The sequence below is a fragment of the Mytilus galloprovincialis genome, chromosome 4, assembly GCF_965363235.1.
Source record: "Mytilus galloprovincialis chromosome 4, xbMytGall1.hap1.1, whole genome shotgun sequence".
Taxonomy (NCBI): Eukaryota; Metazoa; Mollusca; class Bivalvia; order Mytilida; family Mytilidae; genus Mytilus; species Mytilus galloprovincialis.
This window is the reverse complement of record NC_134841.1, coordinates 31953578-31981515: the sequence shown is the minus strand read 5'-3', so window position 1 is coordinate 31981515 and position 27938 is coordinate 31953578. Positions and strand designations below refer to the sequence as shown.

The 27938-nt window shown below is 31.6% G+C and overlaps 3 protein-coding genes across 3 annotated transcripts; 2 read left to right on the top strand and 1 right to left on the bottom strand.

Moving 5' to 3' along the window:
* The first annotated feature begins 1617 nt into the window (after positions 1 to 1617).
* LOC143071895 (uncharacterized) lies at positions 1618 to 8682 on the top strand. The gene is made up of 4 exons (XM_076246567.1): positions 1618 to 3045; positions 4030 to 4101; positions 5087 to 5173; positions 7663 to 8682. The coding sequence occupies exons 1-4, from the start codon at positions 3012 to 3014 to the stop codon at positions 7881 to 7883; spliced, it is 414 nt and encodes a 137-aa protein (XP_076102682.1). The 5' UTR covers positions 1618 to 3011; the 3' UTR covers positions 7884 to 8682.
* An 8-nt stretch (positions 8683 to 8690) lies between these two features.
* On the top strand, positions 8691 to 13925 carry LOC143071894 (uncharacterized). Its single transcript, XM_076246566.1, has 3 exons — positions 8691 to 9386; positions 9914 to 10187; positions 10855 to 13925. The coding sequence occupies exons 1-3, from the start codon at positions 9373 to 9375 to the stop codon at positions 11599 to 11601; spliced, it is 1035 nt and encodes a 344-aa protein (XP_076102681.1). The 5' UTR covers positions 8691 to 9372; the 3' UTR covers positions 11602 to 13925.
* Positions 13926 to 14304: 379 nt separating this feature from the next.
* On the bottom strand, positions 14305 to 15369 carry LOC143070554 (complement C1q-like protein 3). Its single transcript, XM_076244802.1, has 2 exons — positions 15218 to 15369; positions 14305 to 14721 (listed from the first exon to the last, which is right to left on the bottom strand). The coding sequence occupies exons 1-2, from the start codon at positions 15288 to 15290 to the stop codon at positions 14330 to 14332; spliced, it is 465 nt and encodes a 154-aa protein (XP_076100917.1). The 5' UTR covers positions 15291 to 15369; the 3' UTR covers positions 14305 to 14329.
* Between the last annotated feature and the right edge of the window lie 12569 nt (positions 15370 to 27938).

Below are 27938 nucleotides of genomic sequence, written 5' to 3'. Positions count from 1 at the left end.
TATTTTTCTACTCGCGAATTACGCGAAAATAATTAGCACGCGAAATTAAGTTGGTTTACAGTATTTGTAGGATTAAAAAAGGTGGTGCTGATATTTAGAGTAATTCTTACCTGATATCCCCTTTACCGAATCTGTTTTTATCTTATTATTTAAGCAATGTATGGTTCAATAACCAAGTAAGGATATTATATGGCAGCTATTATCTAATAGTTCGTTTCTATGAATGTTGCATGGTTGTATGTTTTCTGTTACACTTTTTTGTTCTGTTATTTCATTATTTTCCTCTTTTAATTTCTATTTTGCCCACGGTTTTAGTTTGTAATCTGGATTTGTCTTCTCTCGATCGTTTTGAACTGCGGTATACTACTGTTGCCTTTATTCATTGGTCAAAATTCGATAATGACGTCAAGTTCATTTGCTTTCCTCTGACTTTTCTATTGTGGTGTCACGGGAAAGGAGATTATGCCTGATGACTTCCCATAAAAGAACACATGTTGGCAGATCACTTGAAAAGAGTTTGCATGTATATTATTTAATAATAAATTAATTAGAGAAACAGATTCCAACACTTTATTTGGTTATGGAATTATTGTAAGGTTTATGCAGATATACAAAATGAAGTAATAGTGCCAATTAGACAATCTCCATTTAAGTCCCCCCTTGTAGAAGTACATTAATATAGGTAAAAGTTTGGCCTTCAACACAGTGCCTTGGATCACACCGATACCAAATATACCTATATGGCAATAATCATCTGACCTTGACCTCATTTTAATGTTTCGTTGTTCATTTTAAAAAAAATTCTGGTTAGTTTGTTTCTAAGTTACTACATGTACTATATGCAAACGTCAACTTTATTTAAAGCATGGAATGTTTGTATGGTGTACATATCTGTCTGGCCGAGTTCATCTAACCTTGGCCTCATGTTCGAGGTTTATTTTTTTAGATGTGTAATAGGTCAACTATATTTAAAGCCTATTTTGTGTATGGAATGATTGTAAGGTGAACTTGTATTTCCAGCTTGGTTAATCTGACCTTGAACTCATTCATAAAATCAATGGTTAGGGAAAAAAGCGAGACATTTCAGCATGTGCACTCTTTTTACATTTTTTTTTTAGATTTAAGTTTTGACCCTTAACTTTTTTTATTATTTTATAAGATATTAGATTGATGATCTTTTTTTTTAGTTTAGTTTGTGCATGGTGATCACATATCCTTCTTGTTTATCTCTGCATGCATAAATTCTCTGTGACGAATACCCATTAAATCGAGTATGAAGGATTTAAATACAAAGGCAGCTCGTAACTTGGCCGAGTATTATTCAACAACATTTCAACACATCAATATACTGTACAAGTGTTTCTCAATCCCTAGTGGGATATAGTATTGTAGCGTCCTGCCTTGAATTTTCATTTTAGATTTAGAACAGAATTAACATAATTGGTCTAATGTTCCGGGCTGTGTCGAGATTGTAGGAATGTTGTGTCTTGAATTAATACTAGTATTTGCCACATTGTCTCCACGTTTTCCATTCCAGTAATTAATGGTAATGTGCTCGGCATTATTTATGCTATGGAAAAGGCTTTGTAATAAGGAATAAGTGTTTGTTGAAAACCATGCAATATGCCAAAAATCGTCCGGAAGCTAGTTTCGAAATATAATGTTATGTGACATGTATCTGGAAGGCTACCATGTAGGGACTCTGTGAAAACCATCAAAAGTGCAAATATTTGATTCTATTTTTAGAAATAAGCAATTCTATTTTTAGAACACATTCACGCATTGGCACAATCATTTTCTTATGAAAAAATGGCCATCTTTGTAAAAGTTTTTTTTGTCATTTTTATAGCAAATGTAGTAATTTTCTTTGACAGAATGCAAGTTAAACATGTTTTCAACTGCATAAAAATGTTTTTTACCGTCAAATGTTATGAATTGGCATCATGCCAACTTTTGGAAAATAATTGGTACAGAGAGGTTGATGCTGCTTACTGTTTTTAGAAGTTAACAATTTGCAAGATAACACTTGAATTTTGTTTCTGTTGTGCTTTTTATGTTTCATAAGGTTGATATCTTCAGAATCTGTAAGCTTTTGCTTTGCAAATAAGTTTTAATGACATTTTGAGCATGTCAAAAAAATCAAAAATTTTAACGAAAAAAAGAAGAATTTCAGGCAGAATATACTATTTACTTGTCAACAAACTCCTCAATTTTATCTTAAAGTTACTGGTATATAGAAAATAATTGAAGGGAAAAATTTAAACACAATATTAATTTTTTAAAGTCAAAATTGAGAAATTCAAGGGTTTAAAATAAATTTAATTATCAAAATATTTTTCCTATCTTAATCCAATATTCATACACTATAGTTTATACATTTGTATCAGGAAATAACAGTTCTAATTTCAAATATTTATTTGGTAGATATATTTGATTTAATTTTAATTTCAAACTTATTCTTTAATTTCTGTCTGTACAAAAAATGAGAATAAACCTTCATGGTGCCCCAGTAAAAGATTGATTTACCTCCCCTGATTGTACTCTTTAATGTTTACATTGGAGACAAAATGGAACCACATCTTCTGCTGTATTATTTCATGGACAATCTGTAGTTATGTAATTAATGCATAACAATGCAGTATGAGAAAAAGAATGAAATGAAATGTACATTTGCTTATAAATCTGAATGTGGTCAGTCATTGCATTATGCTTCAAATGTCCTGTGTATCCCTATAACCAAATGTGACAAACCCACAAGTACCCATTTACGTAGTCTTGGGTGTAACTCCACGGACTATGAACTACCAGAAGGGCTTTTAATACTGTACAGAAGTGGGATATTTTCAATAGACTGTTCTTCATGTGACATTTACATATGCCCGAAACACAGGGATGATTTTGGAATATATTAGAGGCTTCTAACGAGAAAGTGCCAGTCACCTACACATCCAGACCAGAGTGTTGCAAAACCAAACAGAGGCATACCAGCATCAGTATGCAAAGAGCTATGGATGACAAAGAGAATATCTCTGCCAGTTGGTTCAGGTACAAATTTCTAGTATGATTTAAAAGTGATAAAATTTCTTTAGATAAAACTTTGTATGGAAAAGGGGGAGGGGGAGGGGGTTATACATGTACAATGTAAATGTACTTCATATGAAATACTCGATGAAATAAAATTCTTACAAAACATCAATGTCATGCGTAAAAAAATATTTGGGAGATATTCTGAGACAATTTGTTTGTGGTGGTGGTGGGTTTTTTTTTTTTTGGGGGGGGGGCTATAATTACTATGCATATGTCATATATGTCAACACAGATTGGTACAAATGTACATGTTAACACTAACACAGATCAACAGAAACTATTAGTCTATCACCTCACTGCAGGTGTTATATAGTCCGAGAACTGGTTAGAGCAGAATCATTTGAAAACTGACTCACAACAACTGTGATGAACTAAGCCATCAAATAATATTGATAACAAAATCTGCCAAATGAATCAAAATTTTCCTGTCAAAATTTAGTCAACAATCACAAAGAAGTTTACCAAATGTTACACACATTTAGCATGATTTGACTTCCACCATTCCACAGGGCACTTTAAAGATATATTGAATTTCCAAATACATGAAATATGAGTCTAACTAGAAAAATGTAAATACACATTTTAATTATCAATTTTCCTTTGTACATGATCTACATGTGCAAGCTTAAGGTCCCTATATAAAATAATAATATAATGAATGATTTTTTAGTCACTGTACATGCATGACATGATGTTATGGTATAAATTGTTTTAACTGAAAAATGACTTGAGACAAAGTTTGTATTTTGTCTTCCAAGCCTACAATTATTATTAGAGTTACTACATGTACATGCACTAAGTGGAGGACATCTGTTTTAGAATTACTACAGTTTTTATTAGAATTCTTTGTCTGCACTTCCTACTTATCTTTGGGTACTATGTGTAATATTTATAACATACATATATACAAGCATCATTGTAAATTATTTCTCTTTCTTTTAGGAATATGTTACTCTTGCATCAGAAAGTATCCTGTATCTCAAGACAGCAAGCAGGCTTTGATAACTGATATTGGTATGTACATGCTTGTAGATGAAGTAAAAATAAATGTGCCTAAGTGTACTCCTTACTTCTTGAAGTGGGCAAGGTACATATTCAGGAATATATAAAGAGATAGGGTTTAAATTTGGTATGGAAATGGGGAATATGTCAATGAGACAATAACCCGACCACAGAGCAATCAACAGCCAAAGGTCACCAATGGGTCTTCCACGCAGCGAGAAATTCCCGAACTTGGAGGTGGTCCTCAAAAGTTGTGTACTAGTTACTGAAAATTGACATCATACTAAACGTCAAAACATATTTATAAATGAACTGAAATTGAGAATGGAAATGGGGAATGTGTCAAAGAGACAACAACCCGACCAAATAAAAAAACAACAGCAGAAGGTCACCAACAGGTCTTCAATGTAACGAGAAATTCCTGCACCTGGAGGCGTCCTTCAGCTGGCCTCTAAACAAATATATACTAGTTCAGTGATAATGAACGCCATACTAATTTCCAAATTGAACACAATTTGTATAAATGAACTGTCTGTTTAATAGGTTTGTCATTTTTTTCTGACTATGCAGTTCCTGAACAGGCTGATTGAATTTATGAAATTTTATTTTAATGTCATTGTGCACCTCTTGTTTAGACTTATTTTTGTCCGAATTATTTTTGGGGGTTTCCGGAGGCAAATCATTGACATTGCATTTATTGCCTGTTGAGAAGTATGTTTGTGGTATTTTTTGGTGTTGATTTCTAAGTATAATGCCTGGTTACATTTATATTAAAACAAAGGATATGGGGTACAAGTGTATCCATCACTGACACAAAATTAGTTCATGCACAGCCAAAAAACACACAAAAAGCAAAGAAATAGTGCTTTTTCCGCTGCTGTTCATCCCAAAGAGTCCCTAGCACTTGGCTTGGGCATAACTCTTTACAAAAATAACAATAATAACAATAAGTTTTTAATTTATATTTTTTGTTTTCATTATTTTCATAATGTTTTAGGAAAATTTAACGACAGTTCAGAAAGACTATTCACAACAGAAACAGGAATTTCAAATGCAGAAGAATCTGATAATTTAGCTTTCACCAGTAAGTGTTTACAGTACTATTCCTTTTTATAAATAAGTAAATTCTGTCAATTCAGAAATTATTGCACTGTTTTTGTTATTACAAAAAAAGGCAACAGGGTTATAATTGCAAGAACTCAAACTTTATTTTGCTTAAATATCAATTTATAACATATTATAAAAGAAAAACAATATTTTATAGTTGTTGACCTGGGACAATGTGCAATTGGGGTGTGTGTGTGGGAGGGGGGGGGGGGTGTAACATTGTAACTCTCATTTTAGGGCAAGAATCCTTCATTAAAGAAATCTATGATTTCCTTCTCTCAGATCAGAATATACATGTGCTTTCTACAGTTCAGTTATAAAAAAAAACATCCTCTATCTCTATATCCCATCAATAAGTTAATCAAAGCAATCAGATCTCTAATGTTTATGGCATATAACAAGTGTTTGCATCATTAATTTTTTTTTTACCAACCTATATTTATTATGTTTTTCAGTCTATGCTTCTGTTGTCCGTATTCTGTCTGTTCCCTATTATATGATCTTTCTAATTTATATAGAGTTTGGAAGATTTGGTGTAAGTGCCAATGAGACAACTCTCCATCCAAATAACAATTTATAAAAGTATACCATTATAGGTCAATGTACAGCCTTCAACACAGAGCCTTGGCTGACATACCAAACAAAAAGCTATAAAGGTTCTCAAATTTACTAGTGTAAAACCATTCAAACACTAAATCCAACAGTCAAATCTATATAAAAAGATGAGAAACGAGAAACACGTATAAATTACATAAACAAACAACAACTACTGTAGACAGATTCCTGACTTAGGAGAGGTGCAAACATATGCAGCGGGATTAAACGTTTGAATGATACCAAACCTTTGCCCTTTTCTGAAAGAATAGCATAACATTACAACAAAGCAAACCAAACGATAAAATATCAATTGGAAGGCTTAACTCAATCAAAAACCGTAAATTAACACACTATGAACGAATAAATTTGATTTGCGATTCCTGAATGCAAATGCACAGTTAACAAAATTTTAAATCGTATAATGGTATCACATTTGCTGTCGTCAGAGAAGTCTGAAGACACTTAATTTCTGGACAATAACCTTAGTTTTAGTGAATGGATTTCTATAAAATTTAAACACAAAGTTTGAAACTAAAAGAGTAAGGTTGGGATTGATTTTGGGGATTTCATATAGTTCTAACCGTTTAGAAATTAAAGGGCTAAAAAGGTGTCCAAATAATCATTTTTAGCTCACCTGGCCCAAAGGGCCAAGTGAGCTTTTCTCATCACTTGGCGTCCCTCGTCCATCGTCCTTCGTAGTCCTGTGTCTGTCTTCGTCCTGCGTCTGTCGTTGTTAACTTTTACAAAAATCTTCTCCTCTGAAACTACTGCCACTGGGCAAAATTTAATCAAACTTGACCACAATCATCATTTGGGTATCTAGTTCAGAAATGTGTCTGGTGACCCGCCCAATCAACCAAGATGGCGGCCATGGCTAAAAATAGAAATAGTTGATGGGTTACTGCCCCTGAATTGGTAATTTTAAAGAAATTTTGTCGTTTTTGGTTATTATATTGAATGCTATTATAGATAGAGATAAACTGTAACAGCAATAATGTTCAGCAAAGTAAGATCTACATATAAGTCAACTTGACCAAAATGGTCAGTTGACCCCTTAAGGAGTTATTGACCTTTATAGTCTTTTTTTACCAATTTTTCATAAATTTTTGTTATCTTTTACAAAAATCTTCTCCTCTGAAACTACTGGGCAAAATTCAACCAGACTTAGCCACAATCATCATTGGGGTATCTAGTTTAAAAATGTGTGCAGTGACCCAGCTAACCAATCAAGATGGCAGCCATGGCTAAAAATAGAACATAGGAGTAAAATGTAGATTTTGGCTTATTACTTTGAAACCAAAGTATTTAGAGGAAATCTGACAAGAAGTTAAATTGTTTTTCAGGTTAAAATCTATCTGCCCTGAAATTGTCAGATGAATTGTACCGCCGGTTGTTGGGTTGCTGCCCCCCGATTGGTTGAAAACAATTCTTTTATAATGCATAGTATAAATTGCTTATTTCTTGACCAATTTCAATGGGGTTTTATTCTTGAATGCTTTGATATGCTAAATCGAACCATGTATTTAGATTTTTGATTTTTGGCTCTTTATTGAATTGGTCCACATAATGGTCCAAAATTTTACTAGTTTTATTTTAATAAAAATTGAAAATGTGGGGTTCTTTGATATGCTTAAACTATAGATATAGGAAGATGTGGTGTGAGTGCCAATGAGACAACTCTCCATCCAAATAACAATTTAAAAAGTAAACCATTATAGGTTAAAGGACGGCCTTCAACATGCATTTAAATTTTTGATAATGGGCCCAAGTTTCAAGTTGGTCCAAATTGGGGTCCAAAATTAAACTTTGTTAGATATCAAAGTGTTCCAAAATTCTAAAAAAACCATTATAATTTGATTTTTTTTTTAGATTCAGAATGTGACTTTCCACTATCATCACAATCCACTCAGACATTTTCCCAGACCACAACCTCTGATTGGGAAGAAGAAAACATGGCTCCAAGAGAGATTTTCAATGCTGCAATGAAAATGCTTTCCAGAAAAGTTCATAGCTACAGTTGCCATGGATTAGCCTCTCAAAAAGTTCATCCTCATATTATACCAAAATTATTACAGAAGCTATCCAGTTGATTGCACAGTATGTTGCACCAGGTCAAGAAAATAATCTTTTGACAGATGTGTGCAAGAAGTGGATATCATTAAAAGAAGACAAACCTGACACAATGACTGAGGCATTGATTGCATCCTATCAACAGCAGAACAACAGATTAAGTCAGATGCAAATTTTATCCCTATTTGCAAATAAGCATACAAAGGAAAGATTAATGGAACTGGTACCAGGACTTAGTGTTTTTAAAATTGATGCTGCCCGAAGACATGCAACACTAACATTTCCAGGACAATTAATAAATCCACCAAAGGTCTACCGTTCCAGATTGAGCATGCCAAGAGTAATGCATTTCATTGAATTTATTTCTTGCCCCACTTACCATCAGGCTGTTGGTTATGGATCCAAGACCTTAAAATTGTCATCTGGATTAGAGATAACTATACCTAAGGTTGTAAGAAATGTAATTGCATCTAGACTTGTGAGTTCATACAGCCAATACTGCAATGATGAGGGTTATGAGTGCCTAGGCAGATCCACACTGTTTAACATTGTTAAGGCTTGTGCAGCATCACAAAAGAAAAACATGCATGGACTTGACAATATCACTTCTGAAGGTATGCGTGCAATTGATATTCTTCTTAAAATTGTGTCCAAATTGGAAATGTTTGGTTTATCTTCTGAATGTGTAGTCAAGCTTAAATCATTACTTGATCATGTGAATCAACACCTGAAGTTTGAGATGAAGGGGCATGTGGAAAACAAATCAAAATGTGCAGAACACTGTTCAACATACAGCCTTAGTGATCCAACATCAAAATGTTTCAGCAACAAATGTGAGCATGACCATGACCAATCCTGTGATGACTGCTCAACAACAGGGGTACTGGATACAGTTATGTTGGATGCAGTATCATCTGTCAGAAACGCGATTCCTGCTGACATCCAAGAGGAGATAACCCATGACTTGCAGATATCCACTTTAAATTTATCAACTTGGAAAGCTCATTGTATTAGAACAGTACACCAAGAACAGGCACGTAGAGATGTACTATTACAATTAAAATCTCATCAATGTTTTATTGTAATGGACTGGGCAATGAAGTTCCTACCTATAAAACACAGAGAAACACAAGCTGATTTCTATGGGAAAAAGGCATTGGTTGGCACATTTCTTCTGTAATAACAACTTCACAGATTTTAGGTGAATCACCTGCAACTCATACAGACAAATTTGATGTTCAAACCTTTGTCCATATTCTGCAGTTAGGAACTCAGGGTTGGTTCTCAGTTGCCCATATACTAACAGACTTGTTAAACCAACTGTCAGTCAGGACTACAGTGAAAGAGGTCTTCTTGAAGAGTGACAATGCAGGATGTTATCACTGCGCACCACTGCTTTCTTTTATTCAGCATCTGAACTCGTGTTCATCCATCAAGGTTCTCCAATACAACTTTAGTGAGGCACAAAGTGGGAAAGACATCTGTGATGCCAAGACTGCTCATTGCAAAATGCATATGATCAGGTAACTTATTTTTAAACAAATATGTTCATACCCTTTAGACAGTTATGATTTCAAGTCATATATAAATATATTTTTAGGAGAAAATATAAGAAAAAAATAAATACCGGACAATGACATGAAGCAGCACTAAATCACCCAATGAAAAACAAGAACCTTCAACAATGAGTATATCCCTACCACATTTTTAATTATAAATGACTATGAAATTAAAAAAAAAAAATAAAAAACCAATTTAAGCAACTAACAGCTTGATTCATGTACAAATCAATGAACGAAAATCATATAGGATATATAGCAATAAACTGTATCACAGGATTCTGACTTGGGACAGACCCAGTATATTGCTAGTTAGCAACTAACAGCTTGATTCATGTACAAATCAATGAACGAAAATCATATAGGATATATAGCAATAAACTGTATCACAGGATTCTGACTTGGGACAGACCCAGTATATTGCTAGGTTAAACCAGTTTGCTAGTTGTTGGTTAATGTCTTTACTTATGTACTTTCATTTTATTTTACAGGTACTCTGGAGAAGGACACGATATAGTTACACCACAAGACATGAGAGCAGCACTTCATGCAAATGGTGGGGTTAAAGGTGTATTGGCATCAGTGGTATCTGTGGACAATCAACACGAGAGAAAAATGGTGTCCAAAATTCCCAACATCAGTCAAATGAATAACATCACATTTCACGAAAATGGAGTGACATGCAGATGGGCCTATAAGATTGGTACAGGAAGCTTTTTGCCACCCAATCAGTTTAAAGATAGTGCAACATTGACTGGATTTACGGTAAAAAAACATAACAATAGGATTAAGGTATAATTGTATGGAATATTGCATATGTAAAATGTACACTTCACTAAAGTTTTAGATATCTGTTGTCTGCTTACAGGTTCATTTTCACAGTAAACATTTGAATTAAGATTAAAAAGGCTGCAAAAGTGAACCTGGTTTAGTATACATTAAAAAATTGAAAATAAATATATTATTAGTTAAGTGTAAATATTCTATACTTTTATATATATCCTGTTGTCTAATTTATATTTGTATCTCCCTTAATATAAATGGCATAAATGACTTTTAAGAACAGCTATATGATGCAGTCTGGATTTTTTCATTGTTGAAGGCAGTTGGTTGCCTATAATTGCTTACAACCACTTCATTTCATCTTTAATTGATTATTGTCTATTTGGCAATCATAACAACTCTTTTAATGTTTATACATTTCAACTTGCTTGACTTAGTTTCTAGGTCCAATTTTTTTCAATAACCTGGATGGTAGCTTATTGACATTTTGCACAAACAATTCTGTTATTGATACAAAATCAAGGTCATATGTACCTTAATTTACATTTGGTTTCTTATTGGTCAATTTTTTATTGGCATTTTAAATTAAGTTAGTAGAATGCTAGCTTATTATGTGTAATGTTTGTAATATGGATATCACTTCTTGTAGGTTGAAGAGCCATTCCCAATCTTGCTTAACAACAAAGGTTCCTTGAAAATCCTCTCTGTAAGACCTGAAGAGCAAACTATTGAAGAAGTACCAAGGAATGATGGCCATGAAACTGATCAGTCAATTTCTGAACCGAATCACCAGTTGTATCCATGTCCTGATATGTCTTGCTCAAAAGTGTATACAAAATTATGTTATCTGGAAAACCATCTATGTCTTGGTAATCATGTGTACAATAGTAAGAAAGAAAATCAGTTTGACTCTATTAAAAAAGCTTGGGCTTCACAGTGTGTTGCAGTGGAGAGAGAACACAAAGTGCTTGTACGAGCTACAGTTCCTTCAACTGTTTTGGTTTTTAACAATGAAGGCTGGGCATTGAAAACTTCTAAGTCTGTCAAACGTTTCTCAACAAAAGTCAAAGACTACATTTCTTCAATTCATCAATATTTTAACGCAACAGGCAAACGACCAAATTTTGAGGATATAGCTGAAGAATTAAAAACTAAAAGGGATGATGATGGGAACAAAGTATTTAAGCAGGAAGAATGGCTTTCACCATCACAAATAAGAAGTCTGTTTTCGAACTTTGTGAGAAAGAATGCACAGTCTATTGAAATTCATACTGGTACTCAGAAAGAAACCAAGAATGATGAAGATCTTCAACAAGCCATAGCTGAAATAGATGCGTTGGAGTATCATGCTGACATGATCAATGTTGCTTTGGCATCTGAAAATGATTTTTCATAAACTATATATTGCTGTATTATTATGCAGATATTGTTGTTCACAATTATCCATTTTAAGTTGGTACCCAACACTTTAACTGAAATCAATTTAACTCGTTTAATTTTGATAAAATTTTGACAAAGTATTTACTTTGATCCTTAAAGTTTGACAAAGATATAAAAATTTCAAAAAAATTGAACCAACTGTTTAATCAGAAAAAATACACTGGTTATATAGCAGTTTGACAAACACTTATTTTAATCATTGAGAAGCTAAATATTACCTTAACAACACAATGTGAGTAAAACGTTTAACTGATTTTAAAAAGTTATCTCCCTGCAGTGTTAGGTACCACCTTAATTGTATAGAATAACTTGAAAATAGAAGACGTAATTAGCATAATTGATAATGGGACACCTCTCCTGGTATGTTTATTCTCCAATTGATAGTCACACTTAAAGCTTGAAATACTAGTTTTTGCTAATTTTTTGGGTTTTGCCCATTTTTCTTTTCCTCTACTGATGAAATATCAAACAAATGATACTTTAATAAGACAAATTAAATTGATTGAACACCTATGAGTATGTTGAAAGTTTTATGTGAAATAAAAGGAAAGTAACTAGGTACAAAAACAGCATAAAAGTAATGATGAAATTTATAGAATCATTTTTTTAAGTGTTCAGAACAGTCTAATAAATTTTAGTAAGTAAATGTACATACAAATGTTGTGTTTGGATAAAAAAAATCAATCCTCAAACTAAAGCATGCAAGTAGGTAGTAAGTGTTAGTGGTCTAACATTGTTCTATATAAGACTGTTGTAAATATTACCATGGGAGATAATTAGAATTATAGAGGACCAGATTTATCTCTTTGTGTTCACTAATCTTCATTTGATTACATGCAAGTTGTTATTTTATTGTATGTCAAACACTATATTATTCATATGTTCAGATGTTGAAATTATTGCTACATTAAGGGACATACACAAACTTATAATAATGTTTTGGGGTCAGTTATGTTTTTCATGTTAAACAAATTCATGCTTTCTGTAGAAGAGGGGCGAGTGATATCAGATAGACATGTAGTTGTTAATTAATGTTAATTTTTTTTTTATAGAATACAGCTTTTTGTGCTTTAATAAAAACAACTTTGCTATAAATTTAAGCAAGGAAAAAGTAACTATTCATGAATTCTTTTCAAAATATTTTGAAACAAAAGGGGTTACCTTATTTCCGAAAATTGTGTATTTTTTGTTTTTAACCTCCTTATAATAAATTATCTCCCTTTTTGATAGGACTGTTCTAAAATGTGTAAATACATTATTACAAAAGGTTTAGAATCTTATCATATCAACTTTTTCATGTTCTATTTATAATTCAGCAATATTTGATAAAGTACTTTCACAGAAAATAATTTGTTTTAACAGGCAAAAAATGGTGTTTAGCCACCCCCTCCCCTATCATTTTAAAGCAACCAAACTTTATTTTCTAAATACTGTGTGTTTATTATTTTTATGTAGTCTGCTTTTTATTAATTTTTATGTAGACCAAATTTTAATATCTGGTAGAATTATTATTTTGCAAAAAGTGTCATTTTTTTTCCTTTGCTCAAATTTGTTGCCAACCAATAACACCATGATTTTAAATTGTCCATACCCACCGAGATATTTTAAAAGAAATATTTAATTTCATGTAGTCTCTTGTATAATCTGAGTAAAACCCCACTTCCAGTGTTCATTTTTAATAAGTCACTGTTTACTTTATTGAATCTTGAATTTTATCAATTTTTCAAGTTTGAAAAAAAAAGGGGGGTAGTGGATCGGATTTTTTTTTATTAATATTCAAATGCAAAGCAAAACCTGTTATATGGTAGCAATTAAGACTTGAATAATTGTAAAAAAAAGCAAAAAGAAATAAATAAAAGTGTTATCTTAGTATATACAACCCTATGAACTTTGGCGTTTTTTAGAAAATAGGAAATTTGCAAAATTGCAAAATTTACAGAGTTATCTGCCCTTGGGTAACTTCAATTTTTTTTTTATGGCAGATATGGCTATGAAAAGGTCTTTGTTTTATGTTTTATAATTGATGCCACTTTTGTTGATGATATGTTTATAAATACATTAAATATTGTTTCAAAAAATGCTTATTTTCTGTATTTTCTGTTGGTTTTCATCCGAAAATTTCCAAATTACAGATGGCGCCCCCTACGGCCAAGATATATAAATCAGATCAAAACATTATATTTATTTACAGTAGTTATGGTAAGGTTAACCTACAAACAAGATTTCATAAAGATTGGCAAATATTGATACCGGACTATTTTGCATGGTTTTCTCATGGACAGGCTCGTAAATATACAAAAAAATTCTTAAAATACATTGTTCTATTTAGTCCTTATAAATGTTGGTCCATTAATGGCACTCTATGCAGTACGCAATTATTATTTTTAAACCAAAAGCGTTAAGTGCATATCATTTTGATGCAAACCTCATTTTGATGATTTCGGAAGAAGAAGAAAAACCCAAATTATTCAAATATGAAAATAACAAAACCATAATCGATTCTCTCAAATATGACACTCATAGATCTTAAAATATACTACTTCAATTACCACATCTATCATTAAAAACAAAAGAACTGAAATGACCGTTTATGCCTAAATAGATGAAAAAATAGTCGAAAAAGAAACAAGTTATTTTCAAGTATAAATGAGACTATCAATAATGAAGACAATATCTTTTTATTATTAATAAGACAAATAATAGCCGGAAAATGTCGAGTAGCCATGCCCAAGTACTTTCTGAGAGTTAGCAGTCCTATGTTTGATGTACACTCTATCTCCAGTCCTCAGTTGCATGATCGAGTTTACTGTTTGAGCCCCAAAGTTGGATTTAGCAGCATACCCTCCTGTATAGTATTGGTAGTTCTTGTTCATCTGGAATTGAACTTCACTATTGCCGTTAGCCATAATAGTACAGGAGAATGAATAGACTCCACTTCTTGGTGCAGTGAACATTCCAGTTCTAGGGTTGTATCCACTATAAATATTGACTCTAACGTCCTCAAATTTAACTATGTCATTAATGCTAGACAGAGTCAGGGATGTACTCAATGAAGCAAAAAATGTTGGTCTTCTTCCTAAAATTAGAAAAGAAAAAAAAACTTATCCTGCCTTAATGCATATATTTATATCTAAATATATGGTGTGAACATTTGGACTACATTGTTACCCTGAGTTAACGATAATGATTATCTGAAGAATATGATAATGTTTGTACATATTAATATTGATCACGATGATTACACACAAAGACATACATACAACGTGAAAACATGGTCATGATAGTTTGACATGAAACAGCTAGACGCTTTATTTGGATTTGTTGCAAGTGTTACGTGCGCACACACAAGCGAATTTGCATCTTTTGAGACATATCAGTCTTAAAAAGGAAATAGACTGGGAATACAAAAGCAAAGTCCAACTTCAAACATGACGAAGTACTGGCTAGAGTCTATTATGATTGATGTTAATTGACCATACTATCAAGACCAAATACAGTTCCTCGCTCATGGTTTATAGTTATTGAAGTAAACATTTACTAGAAATCAAAGTCTTTAACTGATATATTCTTACCCATATAGCGATAATAATAACCAGTCCCTCCATTCACACACAACAAAAACAAAATAACCGTCGTTGAAACCATTTTACTAGTGAGTTGTGGTCGCGCGAATTTGTTTGGTATTGTTTGTTTCTTCGTTTGTAGTGTATGCTATGATTTTGGGTGTTTACCATTATGTAACTGATATATTGATTACATTTTGTCACGCACTTCCCTGTAATAATTACATTTTACAATAGAAAGTAATTAGAGAACTAGTATAACATTATTTACAGCTGTAAAATATCACGACGAAGAATTCTGCTATAATGATATTGGAGATAATTTCAGTTTTCAATAAAACATAACATGTACATTCACAAAAAAATTAATTCGTAGTCGTCATCCTTACTGCTGTACTTTTGGACCCACTTTTCTTAAATTGTCTTGATAACTTTTGGTTTCGATTACATCTAATGAATTGATTAAACAAAGAAATTCGTATATTGTTAATAAAATAAGCCTTGGCAAATATCTTGTAAATTATGAATATCTGAAGAACATCTTTAAACATTAGATTATTGTAACACATGTGTCTTAGTAGTCTCCGTTTAAACTAACGTTAATCCAATTTACAAGTTTTCACAGAAAACAAATCTTAAATTATGATTTGAGGGCAGCAATAATATTCAGGTGTGCTATTTAATTGCAATTCTTTTTTTAGCAGGACACAAATGCAAACTACGAATAATGATTTGCATGATTACACATATATATTATCACCACGAATAATAAGAAAAACACGAAAAACAAATATGCCAAGCATACACTTTTAATATTTTGATGGACATTTCGTACCTGTCTCTTGAGTTAAAAAAATCAAATCACTGCAAGAAATTAATATGTATGTTTTTTACAATTCCTACAGTGTAACAAAGAAAAAGAAGGTTTTCATTTCGATAGTGATTACTAGTTTTAAACTATCATTCCATCCTTACCCAAAAGTGATACAAATCAAATAGAAGTATTTATTGGTGTAAAGTCTAAGTAATGGAATGATGTCAAGACATACATATTACAATATTACAAACATACAAAATTGGAAATTAAAAGACATTTATGATATCGTAAAATTAAGATATATTTTGGAGGAGATTATAATTTTTCTTATTTGAAAATATAAGTAATATATAATATTCTCATATTAAAATATATTTAATTAAAATAATCACAAATTTCTATTACATAATTCTAGTTTGTCTAGCCTAACCTTTAGTAATGTAATACTCGTTTAATTTAAACTTAATGAACATTTTATCCTCATCGGATATTTTGTTAAATGATGAGATTATACGTTCTATTTCCTAATACATCTGACCAAAATGTTTATATAGTTACTATCTGTAAAGGATAACCAACGACAATCACTACTTTAACTGTTAGGTTTATGTGAACTATGATTTTAAGCATTATTATTTAGCAAATTCAAATGATAAGATAAATTACAATGTTTTCAGTGGAATCTTAACATAAGGGAGACACATATCTTCATTGCTTAGATTCCTAATATGGCCCCGTATCTATACATGTGAAACCGTAATGTGGATATAAAAGGTAACATAAAAATCAAATAACTCCAAGAAAAATTCAAAACGGTAAATCACCGCAAATGGCAAAATCTAAAGCTCATGCACATCAAACGAACGGAAACAACAGTCATATTCCTATCTTGGAAAAGACATTTAATAATGAGAAAATGGTGCATAAAACCTGGTAGTATAGCTAGCTTGTATGACAGCCACATACAATTCCGTTGTACTGACAACAACGATGTGTGAACAAAACAAACAGACACAATAGGTAAAATATCATACATACGGGTACAGCAGTCAAAATTGTGTTATAATCTTAATAACTATAAAAAAAAAAAATATGTCAACAAAGAAAACAAAACGGCATATAGACAATTTAAATAAGGAAAACGAAAGACAAGATACAAAATATGACAACCGCACAAAAACACGTTGGCGGGATGGTTAAGTACGATTTTTCTTTTTGTTTGGATTTTTTAACATAATCAAAATCGTATCGGTCAAGGCAAAAAAAAACCCAGAACAAACCCAACCATATTTAAAAACAGAAATTTGATTTCATGCGTAAACTGCATTTTTGTATCCAATATACCTATGAATCATGAAGTCAAAACAAATTGAGTTAATAATGATAATGTTCATCAGAACAGCAATTTGGATTACACTTGGTTATCCATATACAACGGTACATTCTAAATGCAATATAACATTAAACATATCAGGAGATAAGGAGGCTGAATGTACATACTAAGGATTAAAATCCGTTCCGACAAACTTAACGTCTTACTTAATGAAATTGGATTTAACTTAATAGACTGACCAGACTCGATGCCGACATATTTCTTCAGTATAAGCAAGGATGAGGACAGTGACCACTCTGTTTGGTATAAAATTAGCATCACCAGGATAGCAATTCGATCAGAGGACTAGTAGAATCGCTAATGTCACGTCGTGAGTGTAATCGGTGATTGGCTCATTGAAATGCAGTTGTAATTATCGTTACAAATCAGTTTAAATATGTTTTGATTGTGCGTTACTAAGAAATGTCAAAGTTATGAAGGCATAAACAAATTTAAAAATGTAATTTCTATTGATATAAAGAAAGATAAGAAGTTTGCAGTATCCTCTATCCTTTAAATTCCGCTATAAAGATGATGTTCTCTCACTAAATAATTCAAAATTTGGTGACTATGTTAAACGCATCTATCCAATTAAACTAGAAATAGAGGATACAACAGATACAGTTAAGTATGCATCATATCTTGACATACAGGTAGAAATTGACAAATGAGGGTCGTATTAAAACAAACCTTTTTACGACAAAAGAGATGATTTCAGATTCCCAATTGTGAATTTTCATTTCTATATAGCAACATTCCAGCAGCGCCTGCATACGGAGTTTATATCTCCAAATTGATACGATATTCCTGGGCTCATTTTTCCTATCATGATTTCCTTAGTATAAGTTGCTACTCACAAAGAAGTATTAAACCAAGAGTTCCCAATAGTGACGTTGAACTCGTCCCTTCGTAGATTTTACCGACGCCATCAAGAGGTACACAAAATTGTATCTCGTTTTACACACCAATTCATCAATATCAAGTCTTTATCCTGCTATAAAAAAAAAATTATGAATCATATATAACTATATGTGGAAAATGAATTCGCTTTGGCAACTGCCCCGTTTCACACAACTCAATCTATATCATAACTTGCTTGTTAATATTTCTGATTCAGTTACAAAGTTTGACAGCCTCACAGAACTTCATTTACCACACAATCATTTAACTATATACTGAATTGGATTGATACCCAGCATACCAAATTTGGATTTTTTAAGTTATATCTCATTAATAATCCTTTGATTTGTTCATGTGATACAACCATATTTTGCGTTGGATTCTTAAAACTTAGGTAAAATTTAATAAAAACTATAATTACTCTTGTTTGGTTTATTCCATTCCAAAAATCAACTAGTAACAGAAATAGACATTCATAATTATTTTGTCGACTTTGATTCTACCGTTTCGATGAAGTTAGGCGATTCATAATTGATTTCTTTTATCAATTTTAATTCAAAATACGCTATTTGACCTTTTTTAGGTGGAGCATAATTTTCTTAAGATTTGCAGAAAAAGTTCTTGAGCTAACTTTTGATTATGTTGTTTATGTTTCATATTCGAATAACTGCATTTGTTTTGTGAAAGAGTATCTAAAGCCAATTGAGGACAAATGGGGTTTTAAAATTTGCTTCGAAGATAGAGATTTCGTTGTAGAAGAATCGATAGCAACCGAGAGAGATACTGCCATTCATAGATGCAGCCATATTTCTATCTCGAACGAGCGAAGAATGAAAAGTTTTCAAAAAATCTGTAGAAAAGTTGTTTTTACTAGAGATTTACCATTGCATAATATTTCCATAGCATGTGCTAGCATTTGGAAAAATATACTTTTAATTCAATTGTCAATAGAGAAGGATAAAATCAAATGGATTTGCAAAAACTTACACTTTGATCATTTAAAGTATTTTAAAGGGTAAAAATGTCAAGATTAACATTCATGATACACCTCTTTTATTTGTTATGCATATCTGTTCACATTTTAATTCATGTCAGCGTATGTAATCCAAACAGATTTTCTCAGCGCTTAAACTGGACACAATAGTCATTGCAACGACATGATAACTAATCTGGTATATTATAACTTGTATTATGTGCATTATATCAAGAAACTCGCACAGTGAATTGTGTTTGTTTCGTGTTGCTAGTTTAAGCTGACATAATTATAACCTGTATAATAGTATGTATAACAAAAGGCAAGGGTAAATAGGCTGACTAAGCACTAGATGTCGAGCAGTTTTTGTTTAATCCTTCGTTCTTCTATTTTGTGTTTTCGTTGCGACCTTCAACTGATTTCTTTGAAAATAGATATCAAATTAATTACACTCTATTATTAGGATTTTCAAGTTTGGTAAAGAAATATAAAATTGAGAATGGAAATGGGAAATTTGTCAAAGAGACAACAACCCGACCATAGAACAGACAACAGCAGAAGGTCACCAACATGTGAGAAATTCCCGCACCCGGAGGCGTCAATCAGCTGGCCCCTAAACAAATATATATGTTAGCGGCAATAAGTGAAATTAGGCATTAAGCTTAAATCCTAGGCAATAAGCTAACGCCTAGGCATTAAGTTATTGTCTGAAATTTTCAGGCATTAAGCTTATTTACTGAAATCTGATGATGATTATTCATCCTATTGCCTAACATAATTTTAGGCAATAAGTAAACTCTTGAATTTATGCATATTTTGTGAACGAATGAAGGGGGAGATATTCCATAGAATTGTTATGATATGTATTTCAGAATTTGTACACTTCACTTGTCGACTTAGTTTGAACTGGTCAAAAGAAGACAAAATTAAGATATGTTTTTTTTTGCTCACACCAGTTTCCATTTTTTTTATTGGATAAGTAAATTTTCTTTGTTAATAATTCCACAACTTGTGATAAAAAATGATTTCATCAAGTTTTCTTATTTATAAATTATATTTGATGTGTTTTAATTTTTAAAAAAACACACATTTCATTAGTAATGTTATTTCCGGTCTCCTGTGGACAGTTGTCTCATTGGAAATCATACCACATCTTCATTTTTATATTTTGGATAAAACTGGGCCTAGTAGTTTGTTATCGGTATTTTTATTTCTTTTGATCATATTCAAACATAATAAAATGAAATAGTTGAAGAACTCAGTATTTATATGAAAGATGCATGAGATTTGCCTTTGAACTTTTAAGTATGAAACTTCAAATTCAGCTCCCCCAAAGCATATAATGATTTTACGGATTATATATTTAATTTTAACTATTTACAATTAGTTTGTTCAATTCAAATATAAGACGAAGTCATATTTTTTTTTTACTTATGTTTTGTTTCAAAGAGTTCAAATGTACAATTATAAGATCAAAAGTATCAAGTTATTTCCCTTTAAGTTAAAGCTAATAATTATTTTCTAAGAATTAATCGGTTTTTAAATTAAAGTTTTTGGATAAATTTGAAACAATGTTTCATTTTTTTTCATTTGCTATTTTATTTTACGCCAAATACGTAGGAAAGCAGTTATGAGATGATAGCTAAGATAATCTTCAGATAGATTCGATGTTGTAAGTCGGTCCTTACTTTGTCATAATTTCTGTCCTAAGAATATTTTATAGGAAAGATCTTAGGACAGTTTCGATAAACAAGCCCCAGTTCGAATAATTTTATTATGTAACAAATATATGTTTATTCAAATGAATAAATGTCTTTGATTTACTTGCATTTATATTTTAGGCATTAATCTTAATGCCTGCATACATTTTTCAGGATTTAAGCTTAAATCATAGGATTTAAGACTAATGCCTAGCATCATTTCGGCAATAGACTTACTGACTAGGCGCTAGCTTACTGTCTAGGATTTTAGCTTAATGCCTAATTTAACTTATTGCCACTAACATATATACTAGTTCAGTGATAATGAACGCCATACTAAACTCCAAATTGTATATAAGAAACTAAAATGAAAAATAATGCAAGACTAACAAAGGCAAGAGGCTCCTGACTTGGGGCAGGCGCCAAAATGCGGCGGGGTTAAACATGTTTATGAGATCTCAACCCTCCCCCCATACCTCTAGCCAATGAAGAAAAGTAAACGCATAACAATACGCACATTAAAATTCAGTTCAAGGAGAAGTCCGAAGATGTAACCAAAGAAAATAAACAAAATGACAATAATACATAAATAACAACAGACTACTAGCAGTTAACTGACATGCCAGCTCCAGACTTCAATTAAACTGACTGAAAGATTATGTCTCCATCATATGAATATCAGGCACAATCCTTTCCATTAGGGGTTTAGTATCACACCATCATAACATATATGAGAAGAACATAACCCGTGTCATGCCAACAACTGGTTTTTAAACAAATGTGTTTAGTTCCGATGCAAAGACCCTAGAAATGAATCAATATTTACCCCAAAATATGCAATCTTTAATGACCTGACAACAGTATCGTAACTATATCCCTTCTAATAAGTCTATTTAACAGTTTTGTTAGCTTCTAAGGTTAATACTGATATTTTTGTGCTTTATAAAGAATATTTCCATAAAAAATTGGATGTGAAATACCTGAACATATAAGAAGTCTGCATGTTGAGCTATATTTACGAATGATGTCCTTATACCGATGATAAAATTTAGTAAATGTTTTGACTAGATTGTGGTATCGAAAACCCTGGTGTAATAATTTTTTCAGTTATACATAACTTTCTCTCGTAAAAATCTAAAACATTGTTACATACACGAGCGAATCGTTCAAGTTGAGATTTATAAACATCGTTATATGGTGACAAGGGAACGTCACCATCTAAAAATGGATAATTAACGATAGGAAATGAAAAATCATCTCTTTTATCATAAATTTTAATATTAAGTTTTCCGTTAATGATATAGATATCAAGATCGAGGAAAGGGCAATGGTTATTGTTAGTATTATCTTTATTTAAAGTAAGTTCAACAGGATAAATTTCTTTAGTATACATACTGAAGTCGTCATTATTGAGAGCCAAAATATCATCCTAATATCTAAAAGTATAATTATATTTGTTTATCAGATGTTGTTTCGATGGGCCTTTGCTGATTTTTGTCAGAAATTGTAACTCATAATAATACAAAAAACAGGTCCACAATAAGTGGTGCATAGTTAGTCCCCATTGGAATTCCGATAACCTGACGATATACGGAATCTCCAAAGCGAACAAAAATGTTATCTAGTAAAAGTCCAAGGGCAGATATAGTATCAAAGCATGTTCAATTGACATAGTTTTGTTTTTGTTTATTGCTACTAAGAAAAAACCTAAAAGAGTTTGAACATATATATTCACATTCAGACTTTTTAAATGCCCATTTAATTAGGTGTGGGAATTTTTCTTAATGAGAATGTGAGGCAATGTGGTGTTTAGGTTAGAAAATTCAAAACTTTTAACAGATTCAAAATCACCAATATAAGCATGCAATTTATCAAGTACTTCCAACGAGTTCTTGACACTCCAAAAGTAATTAATACCACTATTTTCGAAGGCCTTATTTAAACAATTTATTATCAGGTTTTTGATTGTACCAAGTGTACTGGTAAGAAGAATAGACAATTTAGTAGTGGAACAAAGGCTTGAAGACGAAATAAATTTATTTGTGACAGTACTTACTTTATTAGGATGTATTCACATAATTTGAGCTAAAATCAATGTGCTGTTTGTTTTGAAATCGAGCTTTTATTACATGCAATCGATAGTCTATGTACAATGTAATGCTTGTGTGGGTTGAATGAACATAAGTTTAGATATCTAGAAGTGAATTTTATTTTGGATATATAAGGACGAATCCTATATGAAAGAAAACGATTATCATTGTTTTATGAATTAAGGTATATGGCGATTGCTGCTTTTGTATTAGTGTGATGTGATGAATTTGTTTGTCTTTCATTTATGCGTATGTACTTTGTTTATAGAGTGTCTGTATGTCATTTGGTTATTTTTTTGTGTTAAAATAGTTATTCGTTTATAAGGTGAAACGGATTATAGCTCAATGTTGATTGTTGTTCCCAATTTTTGACAATTTTAACTATTATTCTGTTTGTTTTGCTCTCGCATTGTGGCAATATAATGGAATTCTATTCGACTATCATACAATTGAGAGATTTAGCTAGGTATAAATGAAGGCAATAGTAGTATACCGATGTTCAAAAGTCATAAATCGATTGAGAGAAAACAAACCAAGTTACAAACTAAAACTGAGGAAAATACATCAAGTTAAAGAGGAAAACAAAAGAACAACAGGAACACTGAAGTGCAACAAAAACAAACGCTAAAACACATAGAAACGAACAATTTGATTACATCCGCCATATTCCTAATTTGGTACAGGTCATTTTTAGAAAATATAGTGGGTTGTACCTGGTTTAATGACTAGCCAAACCTCCCGCTTTATGACAATGTAAAAAAATATCGCTTAAATGGAAACATTACGTGACAGAAATACAACACAAACACACTCAAGAACATTTATCACAAAGAAATGCACAACCAATTATTCAATGCCGACACAACATGCAAACCGCAGAACAACAATGAACAATTCCATCAACGACAAACACCACAGGATATAAAAAAGTGACGCGCTTACATAAATAAAAAGCATTCTCGAACCTTATACAATTATTTCTCAATAATCGTCCACATAATCGGGTATAATGCACTATTTTCTATATGAGGAAATGCCTGAAACTAGTCAGGAATATGTCAGTTGTTTTCCATTCGTTTGTGGTTTTTTTTTAGTTTTTGATTTTGCCATTTGGTAACGTAATATTTGGACTGATGGATTATTCAGAACGTATCTTAAATGGTTTCTGATATATATGTTGCTTAGAAGGAAATAATCGAATCTCAACTTTTATAAATTGTGTAGATTCTTAAATTGCTGTCCAAACGTTGCGTTCAGTACAAGATCAATAGACATTTCACGCAAATTACAAAGTTCACCAACGGGAATCCTATACGGGTTATATTCTACTAATGTCTAAAATTAATAAATTTTTTAAAGACCGAAACACTCCAGAGGGGTACGAATCACATACGTTCAGATAATTATTAGACAGAGACAAATATTTCAATAATGATAAACCAATGAAAGCCGTTTTATGCAACACTCTTATAACATTGTTATCAAACATTAGATGTTCTAGATACTGATATCTAAGAAATACGTTAGCATCCAGTCTGGAAAGTCTATTAAAACTTAAATCCAGTTTCTTGATATCTGGAGGTAAATTGGTCGGAACAGATGTTAATCCTTTGTCTTTACAGTTTGCCACCGTGTATTCTAACAAATCTGATGTGATATTGCATTCTGAAAATACAGCACTACATAAATATAAAGATATCATGTACAAAACTATGAAGAAGTGCATCTTTTCCCAGTATAAGTTAACACAAAATTAATTTCAAAGATTAAGTACTTTCTGCTATAATCAAAAGTACTTAAATAAAAAGTTAATCACATGACAGAAGTAAAGTTGCGACCGTTTAAAAAAAAGTTGATTATTTCCTGTTGAATTAATTATATTTGTTTTATTTTAGAATAATTTGTTGTTTTACTTCATAAATCAAAGTTAAAGAATTTTGTTTAAAAAAAACCACGTGATATATGTTTGATAAATTACTTCAGACAATTATTGTAAACAATTCAAAATTTTCTTAGTACTGGGTTACAATAAACATAAAAACAATCGAACTTCCTCTAACTATGTCGAAAAATATAAGTGACCAATGTTGTATTTAAATCGTGATATATGAGTTTCTCGTGGTAATCTTCAAATTAAAATATGATAAACGGTATGTTTTCATCTTGATAATTGTCGTTTTCTTTGATGCCGATGTTCTGTTGCCATCTTAATATCTTTGCACACTTTTAATTGACTCCGCTCCGGCGCATGATTCCGATTTCAACATATGTGGTATTTTCATGATTTAAGTTGAGCACAGAGATGTCATATAAATAAAGTAGAAAATCATCCAATGAGTTTTATCAAATTCATGTTGGTTGTAGATTATTTTGGTTTAATAGGCGCATTTATTGCCGTAATGAGTATAGTATTGTTGTTAAATTATTATCAAATTTTTTTCTCGGTAATGTTATGTGCGACATCATATCTTAAAGCAAGGTGAACAAATTTAACAAAGCAGGTTCCTTTCCTATTAAATGGACAGATGGTTTTAAAACCTTAGGTTTACAATTTAACGCTTTTGAAGAAATAGTTCAAATCATTTACTTGTAAATTTTTACTATGTCTTATTCGTAAAAGAACAATAGTATAACAATGCCATAAATATCATGTCATTCACTTATGTATTGTAAAAATGTATGTATGCACTGTAGTTCGAACACCAAAAAGATCAATAATAATAAAAGAGTGAATGTGTTCACAGTGTACAAAGCTAAATAAAGAAACAGAAACCGAGAAAATCGAAAGTGCTCCATAAGGAACGAAACCGGGTATGTCGAAATGTTAATTGTTTGCTGTTACGCATTTCTGCATGAGAACGCACACGCATTAAAATGTCACAATCCGGAATATGACAAAAAACGGTTAAACAACGATTATATTTATTTCATAAAGATATAATACTGCAAAAGCATGTCAAAAGATGGTTGAGACACTGAAATAACGTTATCAAATTCATGATATTGAACTATGTATTGCTGATTTCATTTGCTCTTATTCATAGAATTAAAATAATGATATAACAATTGTATTATCATAAGTAAACTCATCATAGATACCAGGACTAAACGATTAATTCATTCTGCACATTTGTTTCTTACTGTACTGTCCAGCATTATTTTTTTTACACCAAAATTATGATGAAGCACGGTATAATGTCATAACAACAGGTACATAACTTTGATCTTGCTTTGTGTAATTACTTGATACGATAACATCTTCGAATTCTCAAATGTTCTCTGTTGTCTTTCCTTTGTCATTTAATATATATATGAATCCATAAAACGACCAACCATCAAATTAAGTAAGTATCGGATCGTCTATAATTGGCGATATTTCGCAGATAAGAAACAAACTATCAAAGTCCCTATGGTCTGATACAAAGATTTTTCCTTTTTTAGTGAAAACAATGCATGTAATTTAAGTCTCTATAGGCTTAGATTTGAACCTTTTGCTTTCCTACAGAAGAAAAGAAAGATATTATGTGAAATTAAACAGGTACAAAATACATTGTTAAGTGTTTTTTATACATATTTAGTAAGGTCTTTATCATGGACATCAACTTTTATGTACCAAGCTATTCACATTTAACTCGATCCTATCAAGGCGTTAGACACAGGTCATTTATACAACACATTTTGCACATGTTGTCTGATAAAGTCTTCTTTTCTGTAGATTCAGAGTTCTCATATGAGTCAAACAACTGGATTAAAACATAGAAACACTAATATTTACACATGAAAACCTGTCATTTATGTTTAATTTTTATTCGATGATTATAAGATATAATTTTCCAACAATTTAGTACATGTAATTTCAAATTTAATGACATCTATGAATTATCTTCCTGAGGCAATTTGCATGTCACCTCCCTAGAATCCTTCAAGGGTGCTATCTCAGCCTTATCATTTGGGGATCTTGTCTGGGTAATCAATTATTATATTTAAACCGATGTGCATATGTTTAACCTTAAGCTTCAACTATTGATATTTTTGTTGTAATTTGACTGTGGCAAATAATTGATTTTACATTTAAATTTCGGACCTCCATTTGTATGGTCATAACGCCACAATTGCGGGATATTCCACCTGTCCCACCTGATAATGTTATTAGCATATTGATTACAGTAAATTCGTAAATTTTAATTCGATTACTTAGACAAAAGATAACCGGAAAATGTAGAGTAGTGACTTCCACGAACGCTCTCAGATGTACCAGTTCTATGTTTAACATACACTTTAGTCACTGCCACGATTAACCATTACAACACAAGAGAATATATAGATGCCATTCCGTGGCGCAGTAAATATTCCCGTGCTAGAGTCGTATCCATCTCCGATATTTATCTTTGCGTCATCAAACTTTACAACATCATTAATACTAGCCAGAGTTTGAGATGTTTTAAATGATGCGAAAAATGTTGGTCTCCGTTCAAGATCGGAAATTTAAAGAAAAAATGTCAGTCATAATCCTTTTGCATTGATGCAGACCTTGTTAATATATTGTATAGAAAGTACGTGTGCTGTTTTAGTTCGTTTATTTTAATAAAAGTTAAATGGTGTATTTCAGTAAAAGACGTTTATAATGTTTTTCTAGAAGAATCATTTCTAGTCGCATTTCATTTCAAATAAAACAAAACAAAATGGACACAATTTCGTTTCTTTCTTATACTTTTCATTTAAGAAAATCGTTGACAGGTTCCCTAAATTTCCTTAAGTTTAGGTATACGCAGCGGACAAGGTATCCAATAATATGTGTGTGATAACATTTGTTGTGTAACTTGTAATTAGAAAAGACCTGTTTTTCTTTATTCAAGTCTGTTGAATTTGGTTAGTTTT

Coding starts and splice junctions, on each gene's coding strand:
- LOC143070554 (XM_076244802.1), bottom strand. CDS start 15,290: ATGGTTTCAACGACGGTTATTTTGTTTTTGTTGTGTGTGAATGGAGGG. Junction 14,722..15,217: donor TTATTATTATCGCTATATGG/GTAAGAATATAT, acceptor TTCTAATTTTAG/GAAGAAGACCAACATTTTTT.
- LOC143071894 (XM_076246566.1), top strand. Junction 10,188..10,854: donor CAACATTGACTGGATTTACG/GTAAAAAAACAT, acceptor CACTTCTTGTAG/GTTGAAGAGCCATTCCCAAT.
- LOC143071895 (XM_076246567.1), top strand. CDS start 3,012: ATGACAAAGAGAATATCTCTGCCAGTTGGTTCAG. Junction 3,046..4,029: donor ATCTCTGCCAGTTGGTTCAG/GTACAAATTTCT, acceptor TCTTTCTTTTAG/GAATATGTTACTCTTGCATC. Junction 4,102..5,086: donor GGCTTTGATAACTGATATTG/GTATGTACATGC, acceptor ATAATGTTTTAG/GAAAATTTAACGACAGTTCA.